The sequence below is a fragment of the Hoplias malabaricus genome, chromosome 8 (genome assembly GCF_029633855.1).
Source record: "Hoplias malabaricus isolate fHopMal1 chromosome 8, fHopMal1.hap1, whole genome shotgun sequence".
Lineage (NCBI taxonomy): Eukaryota > Metazoa > Chordata > Actinopteri > Characiformes > Erythrinidae > Hoplias > Hoplias malabaricus.
In genome coordinates, this window is record NC_089807.1 from 16,805,271 (window position 1) to 16,820,103 (window position 14,833).

The following is a 14,833-nucleotide window of genomic DNA, read 5'->3' on the forward strand; positions in this document are numbered from 1 at the left end:
AAATGGTCACCATTGGTCACCACCCATCTTGTAAAGTTTTCCCCCTCCCATATACTATTCTGCCACAAACAGGAAGTTAATATCACCAACCATTCCCATTTTATTAAGGTGTATCCATTATAAATGGCCCACCCTGTACATTATTCAAAATTAAGGCCAGCTTGTTGTTGTTGCTCAGCTTAACTGGTGTAGGCCTATGTTCTATTAAGAAGAATTTGATAGACTTTTTGTATGCACTTTTCATTAAGTGTGATTTCAATATGCTGTAGCACTGTGGTATGAAACTACATGTCCAAGTTTGTGTAATTTATTTATTTTTGCACAGTACTGTGAAGTCCTATAGTCTCTGACTGAACTTTTGAACAACTGAAGTTTTGTTTCGTTATTTTCTTTTGTTACACATGTCTGAACTGAGACACAGTAGTATGTGACTACATGTCTTTGTAGATTTGAGACTACAGCTCCGTAATCTATTACAAATCCAATTTTGTGTTTTGTAGGTTCAGTATTACTGCCTGGTATTTCTCTTGTTCCTGCAGTTTTAACATACATACATTTAGCATAAAATGTGTTCACAATTTTTATTGTAACATTTCATTTAAAAATCTACAATCTGAACTCAAGTAATGCTGTGTTTACATGGCTAGATGAAACTGCTTGTGTGTAGGCATATAGATTGATTTACCATATTTTCTGACCTTAAGTCTCTTTACTGAAGGAATGAATGAATATATGGTTTGAATAGATGTCTCTAACATTTACACAATACTATATTCTATTATTATATATTACTACTATTATACAGAGGATATGATATGGGAAATTTTACTGCACAGTAGAAAGCATGCCTTATGTAGGTCACATTGCAATAAAAAATTCTGGTGTTCAGCTGCAGTGCAGTAATCAGTTGAATAATACCTCTTTGCTTAACCCTCCCTATTTTAGTCCAGACCCCTAATGATTGATCACAGTCAGATCTCTTTCTCTCTGCACAGCTTTGAATGAACACACTATTCCCCAGACTGAAGCACTTTCACAGACTGTTCTTAGAGTCTCTGTGCTTCACTAGGCCTTTCCAGTAATGTTGTCTTTGATAATTTTACAATGATTAAAACAATATAGAGGCTTGCCTTTAAGATGAAGGGGAATGTCAAGCTCCATTTTAGGAAAATGGAAATTAATCTTCTTAAAGTGGTGTGAAGTGAATATTTCTCTTAGGAGAACCGTGCATTAGCAAAGGTTTTGTTCTACTGCAACACCAAGCCTCTTCCTTGCCCAGCCAATTAATTTCAGCCTCAAGACTTGTTTCACACTGCTAACTGTAAAACTGAGACTTTCTGTGATGTAAAGCCTTTCTTTCTCAGCATGGGTCTTTTGGGCTACATTTACACAGTTTACAGTAATTACACTAGCTAACATAAAGACATCTTCGGGATATTCATAGAGGCTTTCTGAATAGAGGATGTTCAGTCTCTCTGGAGATCCCCTACAAGCTCTTGAATTTTTATTGATTATTTGTGGAAATTGTTAGTTTATGTCCAATATATAAACTGACAATTAGTGATATTGAGCTATACAAATGCATAACATGTCACGAGTTGAAGTCTGGAGCGATGGGGTGTTTCCCCATCGCCAGCATTGTGCTCAGAAATTGTTACACAACACCGCCACCTGGTGGTTAGAAGTGACTTTATTTGCCCACACATTTTTTTTTAAATAAAGCAGCTTTGCTGCCACACTGCTGGCATGAATAGTGCTCGGCCAAGCCGGACAGGAAGCATCTCTGTCAAAAGAACATGACCAACATTAGAGGAGGAAACCAATTCATGCTGTAAGCCTCTTTCCCATGCAGAATCCCCTTCTCCTCCTCACGTGGCTGGCCCCACTTGCAATGCTATGCATGGCTGGTGCATTCTGGGAGCTATTTTCCCACTGGGAGTAATCCAGAACATTATCCCTCTTTACAAATGTCCATCCCATGCTGATTGAGAAAAGGAACCAGTGGCTTGTGACTGCGAGGCACGTGACTCTGTGTGTGTCAGCTTTCTGATGTGAATGAACCAGGCTCGTGTGGTGCTAAACCCTCAATGAGCATATGTCATTTGTACACATGTTCTTCCAAAGCTGGTCCAGCATGTCACTCTGGCCTATTCGCCTTTACCCTAAAGTTCTCACTGGCTGGTTCACATGGTCCTCTTCTACAGCCACTGTTTTGTCCATGGATAGTTTCCTACAGCAGATTACAGGACTGGTGATATTCTAATTCTAATTTATGTTAAGAAAAAGGTTTTTGATGAATAGATTATCGTCCTCAATAAAAACTATAAAAATAGAAGATTATTGATATCACCAGGTTCATAATTTTTTTTTAGATATGACCAGTGTTTCAATTCAATATTCAAACTTATATTAAGTAATATTCAGCATTTTAAAACACACTCTGCACTTTATTTAACATTGAAATAGACTAATTTAGGATGGCCTGCAGGCATGAATGTTAAGTGCAGGGGATGATGCTCCAGCAAAGTACAGTGGATTTCAGCGTCTCATGAATTCAAAGCAGGATTATGGATCTTAATTTAGACTGCTACCAAAAAAATGTGTTTATTTGCACAGAACATTGTAACATTGTAGCTATGTTGTGCTACTGCTTAGGTGGATACCACTGTCAGCACAGCGCTTGTGATTAATTTTAGGATTATTGTTTCCTTATTTTTATTTTTTTTATTTCAAGTGCTCTAAATCCCCTGAAGGTTTCAGGACATGCAGAAGTGCTTCAGCTCATGCAGACACAGCACATTAATGTCAGAAAAAAAAAAAATCCCATCCCATGAGTCTCTTTGGTGACAGAGAGGGGGCAAAGAGGAGATGTGTGCGTGGGAGTTGCAGATTAAAGCTCTGAAAAAGATGAGCCTTGCTTTTCAGGCTGCCTCTACTTGCAGACAGACGGTCAGCCAGCGCTGCTACAGGGGTCTCTTTTAGATTGTATTTGATCCTGAATGAGCACAACATTCTGCTAGTGTGACGTTTTAGGCAATAGTGTGCCTGAATTTTTAGACTGGGAGTTTTGTCTGTGCATCAGTTCTGAGGACACATCTGTGTTTGTGAAGTTCCAGAGGAGCAGAAACAGAGCTGATAGTTAGGATCATGATCTCTAGTAAGATTCTACAGTTTCGTGGCCCAAGGGGCACTCTGCGGACCGAGGTTGTCCAGGACAACTGCAGACGCAAAAAGTCCTGCGGTGATCTCTTTCACAACGGCTACCGCGTGAGAACAGGAGAGGCTAAAGAGGGTGATGGCCTTTTCTACTCTCTGTCCTCCTGCCTTCGCCTGCTCTCCAACTGGGGTAAGAGAGTGTAGCACAGGTTACTGAAAACAACACACTTGACTTTGATTTGTCACCTTTTAGGTGGATGGCTGATTGCATTAGTACTAGGGTTGTACAAAGGTGGAGAACCGTAATTCGTTGTTCTATGTGATCATATATACAATATGTGTTTTACAACCCCATTTCTAAAAAAGTTAGGGCTTTGTTCAAAATGATAGTTAAAAGGAAATGCAATTATTTAAACACTATATTTAAACGGTACAAAGACAACATAAAAATTTTTAAATTGAGATGTTTTTAAAAATATTTGCCCGTTTTGAATTTGATGCCTGCAAGCAAAATTGGGACGGGGGCATATTTACCATTCTGCCGCATTACCTCTTTATTTAACAACTCTCTGTAAGCATTTGAGAACCGAGGAGACTCTTTGCTGATTCTTGTTTGTAACAGGATTTCTGCTGCTCAACAGCGTTGGGTGTCCATTTTGAAAGGAAAAACGTTATTCTGGAATATTTTAGTTCTCAGACTCTTTTACTAAGGATGAATACTATTGTAATCCATGCAGAAGGTGAATTGGCATTGTCTTATTGAAATAAACAAGGCCTTCCCTGTTCTGAATGGCAGTATGCTGCTCCAAATCCTGTATATATTGTTAAGCATTAACAGTGCCTTAGCAGATGTGCGAGTCACCTATTACATGTGCACCCCTCCCCTCATACCATCATAGATTCAGGTTTTGAACTGTGTGCTTATAGCAAACTGGATACAGGCTTTTCTTAATGGTATGTTTCTGTTTTACCAAGTTGTACTTACTGTCTTCTGATGTAGCTAATCTCTAAGGTAACATAAGCATTTAAAGAGTTAAAGAGTAGAAAATACAATTTCAGGAACATTCATTGTTTCATAATTTCATGATGGTATTATTATTATTATTATTATTATTATTATTATCATTATTCCCCAATATACAGTCGATTAAAGAAGCATATACAAAAAGACACAGAATTTGCAAGCAATGATGGGTCAATGCTCACCCCTTTGAGCCAAGGTATAAGAAATCGTTGTCAAAGATTTCAAAAAAGAACCTTTCTCAGTGCATGCTTGTCAATTTGTCATTCACCATCTACCGGACATGATATTTTTGAAAGGCTCTAAGAATTCCTATAAATCTCAGTTTACTTAAAGGATAGGTTAGTCTCTATTGTTGAATGTTTGATTGTAATCTTTGAACCCTGCACAAGTAATTCAGAAAAGCATTGTCGCTTATCACAGTTCACTGTTGAATAAAGAAATGCAACCAGCGACACTCTTATGCAAGGAGAATGCCATATAACAGTTCCTCATGCCCAGGCTCAGCTGTGTTTTTCAGGTGGGCTCAAAACAGTTGAAATGTGTGTTGTGTGGACCAACATGAAGAGAAGGTTTAGACGGCAGGCATTTGAACTAATTGTCATCCATAGTTTCTAAACTATTAAAAGAGAATAATTAAAAGGATATATTATGTAACACAGTGGTAAACATGCCCAATACTAGTACAATATTAAAAGTGAGACAAGCATGATAAATCTTTACGTTATATGTTAAATTTGTCAGTTAAATGGTTAAATAAATGTTTTTTTTTTTGTTTTTTTTTTGTTTTATTTGGCTTTTTAAAAAATTACAAAGCTTTATTCCAGTAGGTGAAAACTATATCATGTGCATATGAAAATTTCATGGTGACTAGCGAATCAGATGCATTTGATGCGAATCAGTGCATTTGATGTAAATCTTAATGAAGCCAGTATCAAACCATCTGACCTATGTGTGTGTAGTGAAGTGAGGAGTGTTGACATTAATGTGATGAGAGAGAGAGAGAGAGAGAGAGTGTGTGTGTGTGTAAGTCAGGGCTCTGAGAGCAGGGTGAGATTGAAGTTATGTAAGCAGCCTGGTGAAGCAGGTGTTGCATTGTTCTTTAATCTGTTCCCTGATGTGCTCATTTTGGCACCTGTCTCTCACTCTCACACTCGCTCTAGCCCTCTCGCTCTCTCTCTCTCTCTCTCTCTCTCTCTCTCTCTCTCTCTCTCTCTCTCTCTCTCTCTCTCTCTCTCTCTCTCTCTCTCTCTCTCTCTCACTCACACACACACACACACACACACACACACACTTGTATTCTCACACACACAGTGAAGATGCTCATGACGTTAAAAGATTTTGCTTCTCTGACATTGAGTGCAACCACTCTCCCTGCTTTGAACTCTGGACAGTGGGTATCACTTCAAATAAACAGACAAATTATTTCATCTTTGAGAGCTCTTTACTCAATTTCACTTAGTGGTTGGCAATTACTGTTTTCTTGGTCTGCAGTTTGAATGAAAATCAATTACTCAAATAAAATAAATGAACAGATGAAAAATACTTTTTTAATTTCAATGCTTTTCTGATTGTTTATATCCAGTGAATGAAATATAGGGTTTAAGTTATTTGCACATCATTGCATTTAGTTTTTATTCAAAATTTATATATTATATAATGTATAATCTGTTTTAAAATCTTTCAAAACTAATCCTATTTTGTCTTGATTTTGCCTTTGCTTTTTCACAAACTTGTATATGTATATGCATTCATGTTTAAGCAGTAGTTTTGAGTTATTTTAGAAAGGCCCTATATAAATTGAACTAGTTTTTATTATTATTATTATTATTATTATTATTATTAAATAACACAATGTATATTATTAATGTATATTTAATATATATGCAACATTATTATGATTGTGATCTACATTATGGAGTAGGCTTTCTAAGACTGTAGTGATGAAGGTTTTATGTTTTATATAGAAGTTGAAAAATCAGCTGAGATATCTGTTAACATATTATGGAGACACTGTGCTAATGGGCACTTGTATATTTTTATATATCTCTAATTTGGAAAAAGGCTTTGTTTGAAATTATTAAGCAGAGTTTAATAGAAGTTAAAGGAAAAGTCCTTTCCTTGGCTGTTTAATTGTGGTGGGTTGTGTTGTGTTTTTATTTGTCGCACATGAAAATGTATTGTTTGTAACCTTTCCATTTTTTCTTTCTTGCAGGTCTAAGATTTCTAAGAGCCTTGAGACTGATACAGTTTTCAGAAATATTACAGTTTTTGAATATCTTAAAAACAAGGTAAGGCCGACCACCTGCTCTCACACACTCCACAATGTTCTTTTCTTGCCAAGTAATTACTGTGATGGTAAGACTTTAGTTAAAGGTACAATAAGTAGCAAAACAGTTTGCTTGTACATGTACATTTCTGCCTCACTGCTCATCACGACTGGCTACATCCCTTGGTGAAACGCTGCATTAGAAATTATGTTAATCGCACTGTACAAGCTAAAACTAAACCATTTTCCACGGTTCTCTGTAGGCTTTCTTTTCTTGTCACTTTGTAAATATATATCTCAAACTTAATTTCCGGGCATTATCCTCATTCTTCTTATTGTACCTTTAGACTATTCAGAGCTCACTGCTTTCTTCCTCACACTCCGAAGCCCTGCCCTCATTGTGCGTGTCTAGTAGTCGTCCAACCGCCTCACAGAGAGCCCGGCAGCCTCCCAGCTTTGACCCAGATGTCAGGCAGAGCTTATAGCTCAGCAGAGTGTTTTGATATTAATCCCTGCTGTATCTGCGTTTAGCGTGCTGTAGGTAAGAGAGCATGGTGCAGCCTGATGAATGGAAATGCCTGGAGCTAAGGCTTTCTGAAAAACAGGCCCTGATTGATTCCTCCTCCAGCAGACCAGGCAAGAGAGATGTGCTCCCTCTGACACTCAAAGGCATTCTGATGCGCATAAGTCAAGGAATCAGAGGAGAGGAAAACACGGCATGCACTCTGGTTGTAAGACTGGTAGAACATTCTTTCCATTGCCACTTCAGAAATAACATTGTATTGTTTAGGTGCAGCAGACAGCTTCCAAGTTAGTGAGCTCCTCTCGTGTTTTTTTTTCTCCTGAGAGTGCACAGCTCTCCAAAATTGGCGAAAATTAAATGTTTTGAAAATGGTTTGTTTAAAAATAAATGTCAGCTTTAGTCAGGGCTGGGATTCCCAATGTTTGATTGATTTGAAATGATATTTTTCAAATAACCTGTATATTTGCTCCCAGTAAGCGGTGAAGTGGCGGTGTCCCTGGCTAGCCTGGCCATGTGTGTGTTGGGCTCAGTAGATGACTGATCAATCTGTACGTCAGTGCGATGTGTTTCACTTTGAGAGGTGTGATGTAACTCTCGTCTCTCACAGTAATTCCATCAAGCTGGTGAACCTGTGTTCCATCTTCATAAGCACATGGCTCACAGCTGCAGGATTTATTCATCTGGTGAGTGAGAAAACACACACGAGCCCCCACCCAACCCCCACAAAATAAACAAACATTTGACTATAGTTAACAGATCGTGAAGAGGAACAAACGACTTACCAAGGCAGACACCTGCATTCAGTATTTGTAGACTTTTTTGTTAAGGCGAAATGCTAAAAATTCAGTTTTTCTTTCTATTCCCTTATCAGGATATGCCAGAGGACATCTGTGCCACTAGATGGCAGCAGAGACTCTGATCTACAGTAAAGCCACCTGTTTGGTTCCTCTCACAGTTCAAGCACGTAAAATCCCACTTGGGTGCCCCACATTCAGTGGTGGCTATAATCTGAATAAACAGTAGGTGGCTGTAGAGGATCAGGCTTAGAGCTGCACTCCGAGGCTTTGACTTCTCAGTAATGCTGTTCCTGCTCTAATCCCTCAGGTGGAAAACTCAGGGGATCCTTGGGAAAACTTCCAAAATTCTCAGCCTCTTTCATATTGGGAATGTGTGTACTTACTCATGGTCACTATGTCCACGGTGGGCTATGGAGACGTCTGTGCGAAAACCACTCTTGGCCGCCTTTTCATGGTCTTCTTCATTCTCGGCGGTCTGGTAAAAATGACTTTCCTATCATCTCTCCCTTTCCACACACATCATCTGTCATTTCGCCAACTATGATGATACTTCTTTATATAAGTTCATTACTGTCTCCTACCCATAGTCTTCATAATGTCCCTATTCAATACTTACCACTTTGTATAAAATCACAGTGTCTTTACAGTGCTCCTTCTTCACTGTCAGAGATCTCTCCTCATGTTTTGCCACTGTAGCACATGTAGAATTTACATGTACATGGATGTTGAGTAGTTTTCATAGTCAGGTGTATGACATACCCAGTGCTCTTCACCTCTGTTTAACAATGTTTTATCATTATCAATGCTAGAATATAAGAACTGTTCAATATTTTGACAAAATCTGATAATGTTGTTACTGTTTTCTTAAAGCAGTTGCGGTTTCAGGAGACCCCACCCTTCTGTGTCCCTCCCCAAATTCCAACAAACACAGTGGCAGGAAGATGGCCCATAGTTCTGTCTGAACGTTACCACAGCAACAGCAGCCATAAAAACAACAATGATAACATTTATTTGGAGCGACACATATTATAATTATATTTTTTTTATATGTAGTTTTGCTTTTAAACACAGAAATGTTTAGCTACTATATATAGACAAACATGCACAGCTTAGGGATGACATCAAGAGTATACACCAAATAAACGTACATAATTGTACAGTTTTCAGATGACAATAATAGGAGCATGGTTACAGCCATGTGCTTATCTTACAGTCTACAACGCAATAGAAATTATTTAAACTAAGGTACATTGCAAATAAATGTAGAAACCAATTTACTTTACAGCAAAAACAAAATGGTTCTGAGCATATAGAACCTATGCACTACATCAAATATCAAAAGATAAGTACAAGCAACATTCACGCTACAATATACAATATAAAACAACAACAAAACAAAACATTGATTACACTGTACGAATTTTTACTATTGTATATGGTAACTTTTTTACTTTTGGAGAAGTAAAACCATTTTTAACATTTTCAACAGCACTTTCAAACGTTTTACTAGTTTTCAAAATACCTTTTGGTCGATTCAAAATGGCATTTTAACACAATGTAAAATGGAGTAACTGTTTGAAAGTGTGTATTAAAAATGAAGAAAAAGGGAAATATATAAAGAAATTCATAACTGACCCTAAGACCCAGAGCTTCAATTTATAGATTCCAGTCTAAATAAAAATAAACAAAAAATACTTGACATATACAGGTTAAACAACACAACAAAAACATTGTCCAAAAATGTTACAGTTTACACAGACAGAGAAAAGCTTAGGTACGCGTTCCAGCACAGAGCACATCAGATACAGAGTGCACTCAGATGCAGAGCAGATGCAGGTCATACTGAGAGACAGATAAAGCCCCAGCTGTTATAGAGTTACCTTAAAGATGTGTTGGTTCTTTGTTTAAGAAAGTCCTGGAAGTTATCATAGCTCTGTTCCCTGGTTTCTATCAGTAGCTCAATTAATGACTTCAGTATGGAAATGTTTGTCAAACGTCAGCTCTGATCAGACAGACGTCATAATTCATTCTGGCCCTTGAGAGCCACAGCAAAGCTTGGATTATAGAGAAAGGCCTCAGATAGACCAGAGATCGGTGTTCAGGATGTCAAACAGAGCAAGGCTTTTGTCAGGACAGGAGGCTGTGAACTATGCAAAATGCATCCAGCTCATTTCAAGCAACACTAATGAGTCTTAATGTGTTTTGCAGCTGTGGGCGCTTGGCCGACACTATTCAAATCAACCTGCCACATCATCAGTGTTTGTTGGACAAAACATGGCACATAGGTTTTTTCTTCTTGTTTTTTCCTCTTCGTGATTTGGTGCTGTCAAAATGTGACAGATAATCAGTTGCTGCATTTTTTTTTTAACTTGAAACAATTTTTTCTCTAAATCAGTGGCCTTTGAAAACTGCAGTTTTGTCAGATTTCCCCTTTTCATATTGGATTTAAGCACTACATTTTTTAAAAATATTTTTTTCTAAATATCCTTTATTAAAATGTTTTTCTAACCTGCACTCTGTAGCTCTCAAAGGAAATTCAATGTGACAAAAATTGCACACACATTTGCTTTTTCAACCAGCCCTATGTATCCCTAAACAACCTCGGCTCTCCTCAGACGTCATAGGGAGGGTGTGTGGAGAAGCGCGTGCCCCCTTGGATCAGTCTCTCCGCTCTCTTTTTTAGTCTCTGCTTCTGTCTCCTATCTTCTCCTTAGGCCATGTTTGCCAGCTACGTCCCTGAAATCATAGAGTTAATAGGAAACCGCAAGAAATATGGTGGTTCCTATAGTGCGGTTAATGGCAGAAAGTAAGTATTCCAGGAGGCTCTGCTGCCTCAGCCGCAGTAGACCCCCTCTCTGCATGCCCTTTTCTTTTTCTTTTCCATGCATGTAGGCCATGTTTGCTCGCTACGTGCCAGAAATTGCTGCTCTCATCCTTAATCGGAAGAAATACGGAGGGAGTTATAACTCGACACGAGGCAGAAAGTAAGTCCAAATCCAGAAGCAGGTGTGGTTGTGTGACTCAAGCATACCCTTCTTAGAGGGGCTTAGTGCAGTGTATATAGATTATGTGCAGAAAAATATTAAATTACAGCTTAGAATTAAAAGAGAAATGAATGTCACACTGTGACTGGAGACCTTGGCCATGAAAGCCACATGTCCATGCCCTTTGCTCTCTGTCTGTGGCTTCTTTTCTTCAATACATCCTATGTACTGCATTTTAATTTCATTCCAATCTCTAGAGCTTTCATGACTACAGTTTTGTCATTCCTGTTGTGCTATTGTATAAATAAGATTTTATATTATGTTTCCTTATGTGCCTTTAAAGTACAGTCTTGTACAACAGTCTTGTAACTTTCTGAAAAATAGTCATGAAAACCCTACCAACCGCTTATAAAAGTACTTTTTTGCAGTTTGCACAGATATAAAACATGCACAGCTATCTTAACAGCATTTTAATAGCTTATTATATATGTTATATATGTTTCATTTCCATCATACACATTTATTTTCTATTTTTGTTACCGATATGCTATGAGTTGAGTGTTCTTCATGAAACCATCTCTCGCATGCTCTCTGTGATTTGGAATTGTGTTTGGCTTTTTTGGCGGCCGTGCATGTTGCCGTGAGAAGTTTTTTGTTTATTTGTTTTTTCCTCTGGCTGTGTATCCATCACCTCATCTCTGTCTGACATGACTCTGGCCCTGATCTTCAGTCAGATCACACACCCTGAATGCCTGGATGCCTCAGCTCGCGCACTGGAGCCTCTCGATTGCACTTGGCTTGCTTTTTGGCCCCGCTTGGTACATCATTATATCCCATAGACTTGTTTTTTGTTTCTGTTTTATTTTCAGAGGTAGCCCCTGAATGTGAATGTTTCGAACACTCGTTTCTGGCTCAAACACGGCCCTGTCATCAGCACAGCGATTCTCCTTAAGTGCTCACGTTTAACATTTATGTCTTGTGCAGTGAAATTTCTCTTATTGCTAGTCTTTCTTTATCTTACTCACCCCCCCCCCCAACCTTACAATCTCTCGCTTTATATCTCTCTCTTTCCCTATCTACCTGTCTTTTTCTCTCACTCCGTTTATCCCTCTCTCAACAAGAAAATGGCACACGGATATGACTAGCTTTCATCATCTTGAGTCTTAGGGCAAATACTAAGCGGAGAGAGAGAGAGTAAAGTCATTAAGAGCCTCTTTGTTTGATGCTGTTGCCCTGTCAGTGAAACATGATTGATGAAATGTTATGTTTGGCCCCGGCCCTGTGGTTGGATTTGGAGCCTGGTGTTGAGAGAAGGGTTTGTCAGAAGAAAGGTCTCTCTCTCTCTCTCTCTCTCTCTCTCTCTCTCTCTCTCTCTCTCTCTCTCTCTCACTCTTGCTCTCGCTCTTTCTCCACACATACATGTGGTTGCAGTTACAGGCAACCAGAATCCAGATCTGTGGCCAAGCAGAAAGACAGGCACCAGGCTTTGCATTATTGTTTAAATATGGATGTAAGTGTGTGCTTATGAATGGACACATCAAGCCACATATAATAAATGTGTCAGGAAATGTATTTATTTATTCTTTCAGCACATTTCTTATAGCTTCATGCTGTAGACAAATCTCACCAGTCCGTTACAGTCCTTTACAGCACAAAGCATTAACATGCCATTTATTAACACAGTTATTTGCATAGATTTGGCTGTGTTTTAGCAAAATCTACTTTATACCTATACTCACAGCATGATTCTACCATATCCCTGCTCTTTTGGGAATGGGCCCCCACTCCCAAATAATATCTGGTCAGCGATAATAGCTGTAGGTATCACTGTTAATATTCATAACAGTATACTACAATGGAATACAGTCAGTTACTACAAAATGCAACTACATGACATTTACTTCAAGTATTTCAAGTTGCATATACTCTGAACAAAATTACAGATATGTCTTTGAAAGTAACTATATTTATATCTATGCTTTATAAGAAATATTGGTATTTTTAATGTTTTTAATATAGCATAATGTAAAATATATTGGTAATTATTTGTAGTTATATATTTAATAGAGTAAAAATTAGAGTAACGTCAAAAGTAAAGAATACTAAAAAAAATCCTGACTTTTAATTTGTGTTCGTCTGCAACCCATACACTAGTCATGTCAAAGGGAAAATATTTACAGTACGGCTATTTCTTCCGTTGTCTTAGCATTTCCAAAGACCTGTTTAAGATATTAAATCTCTGTTTAAAATATCATACAAAATGTGATTGTATGACGTTTGTACCTAAAATTGCCATATTTTCACTGTGGTGTAACATTCTGCGTGGAGGTCCCAACAATTACCATCTTCTTGAGGTCAGTCAGGTTCAGGAGTGTAAGAGTGCTGACTCTGGGAGCAGTTTTGACGCATAATCTCCACTATTGAAACCATGCCTTATACAGGGATCACTGCAGCTGCAGACGCCAGCGTGTGTGCAGTGTAGCGTTCAGCTGTCAGAGCTGTGACAAAGCTGATGGTGGATGTATAGCTGTAATAAACAGCAGTGCTCTGCTGGCATTGCTTTGCCTCTCTGTGGTTTCCATTAGAGCTGTGCTATAGCAGAGAGCAGAGTAAACCCTGTGTGAACCCTGAGCTCATGCACCTCCTCTGAGCTTGTGTGCTGCCTCGCTACACTGACACTACAGAACCAGGTCTGCTCAGACATGCAGGCCCATGTCCCTCTCACGTGTGTATGTGTGTGTGTTAGCTGGGGTGTAGAAGAGAAGGATATGGCATATGTATATGCCATTACTAACATGGCTCTCATAGGACATTAAAAATATTATGATCATTGGACAATTACTCATTGGGTTCTCTTTGCTCTGGTAGAGTTCAAATGGAAAGTAAGCCCTTATGACATTGAGTGTTATGGTATAGCTCAAACTGCTGGACCTGCCCCTTAAAGTTTATATGTAATGTGGTCTGGTTCATATTAAATATGATGTTTATTTATATTAGAATTTTTTTGGGCTGCATGGTGGCGCAGCAGGTAGTGTCATTGTCACACAACACTAGGGTCGTGGGATTGTGGGTACGAGCCCCACTCCGGGTGACTGTCTGTGAGGAGTTTGGTGTGGCTGGATGACTGCATGGATTTCCTCCAGGTGTTCAGGTTTCCTCCCACAGTCTGAAAACACACGTCAGTAGGTGGATTGTCTACTCAAAAGTGTCAATAGGTGTGAGATTGAGAGTGAATATGTGAGTGTTGGCTGCCCTATGAAGGACTGGCACCCACTTTGCGCTCTGTGATTCTGGGTAGGCTCCTGATCCACCTCGACCCTGAACTGGATAAGTGTTCACAGACAATAAATGAATGAATTAATTAATGTTTTAATAATTAGAAATTATATTTTGAAGCTGTATAGTTGATATTACCTCTATCCTCCAAATGAATGACTAGTGTATGATTGCAAATATAACACAATTACAGTATTACTTTGCAGTTTTATTGAAATATATTGTGGTTAAAAAATAATAATAATACAAATATAATATTACTGATGCATAAATGTTTACAAAATATAGCAATTCCACATATTCATGTTAACTATATACATTTAACTATATATATTTAGTACAGAGGCCCAGCATCACCTAAACATTCTGTTTGTCTGGAGTGCTGTCAGTTATCTGTGAAATCTAGATGAATTATACAGTTTCAACAAAAGTACATTGGTGATTGGTCAGAATATTCACAGCATGCAGCATAATTTTCACCTTCCTATTTATATAATTCGGGCCTTTTTTTAGTTTTATAAACAATTGTTATTGGTTTATTTAAGTTTACAGATATTAACAAGTCATTTTTAGCATCCAGTTAGTCTCAACATGCACTATATGGACAAAATTACAGGAACTCACTTCCTTATTATTAAATCCAACTCAGTCCCATGGAGACACGTGTGTCAAATCAAGAACAAAGCCATGCACTCTGCCTTTACAAATATTTGTGAAAGGATGAGTCCTTCTAAAGAGCTCATTGAAATTTAGCATGGTAATGTAATAACATGCCATCGTCGCAACAAGTCAGTTTGTGAAAAATCA

General features: G+C 38.3%; 1 protein-coding gene across 6 annotated transcripts in view; it reads left to right on the forward strand.

Annotated features, from left to right (window-relative positions):
* The window catches only part of kcnma1a (potassium large conductance calcium-activated channel, subfamily M, alpha member 1a), a 199,379-nt gene that overhangs the window by 122,889 nt on the left and 61,657 nt on the right, over window positions 1-14,833 (forward strand). For all 6 annotated transcript variants that reach the window (XM_066679541.1, XM_066679542.1, XM_066679537.1 and 3 more), the window contains exons 6-9: window positions 6,393-6,468; window positions 7,577-7,652; window positions 8,074-8,244; window positions 10,481-10,572. In XM_066679541.1, the coding sequence (XP_066535638.1) occupies window positions 6,393-6,468; window positions 7,577-7,652; window positions 8,074-8,244; window positions 10,481-10,572 (415 nt within the window). The remainder of the gene's footprint in view (window positions 1-6,392; window positions 6,469-7,576; window positions 7,653-8,073; window positions 8,245-10,480; window positions 10,573-14,833) is intronic.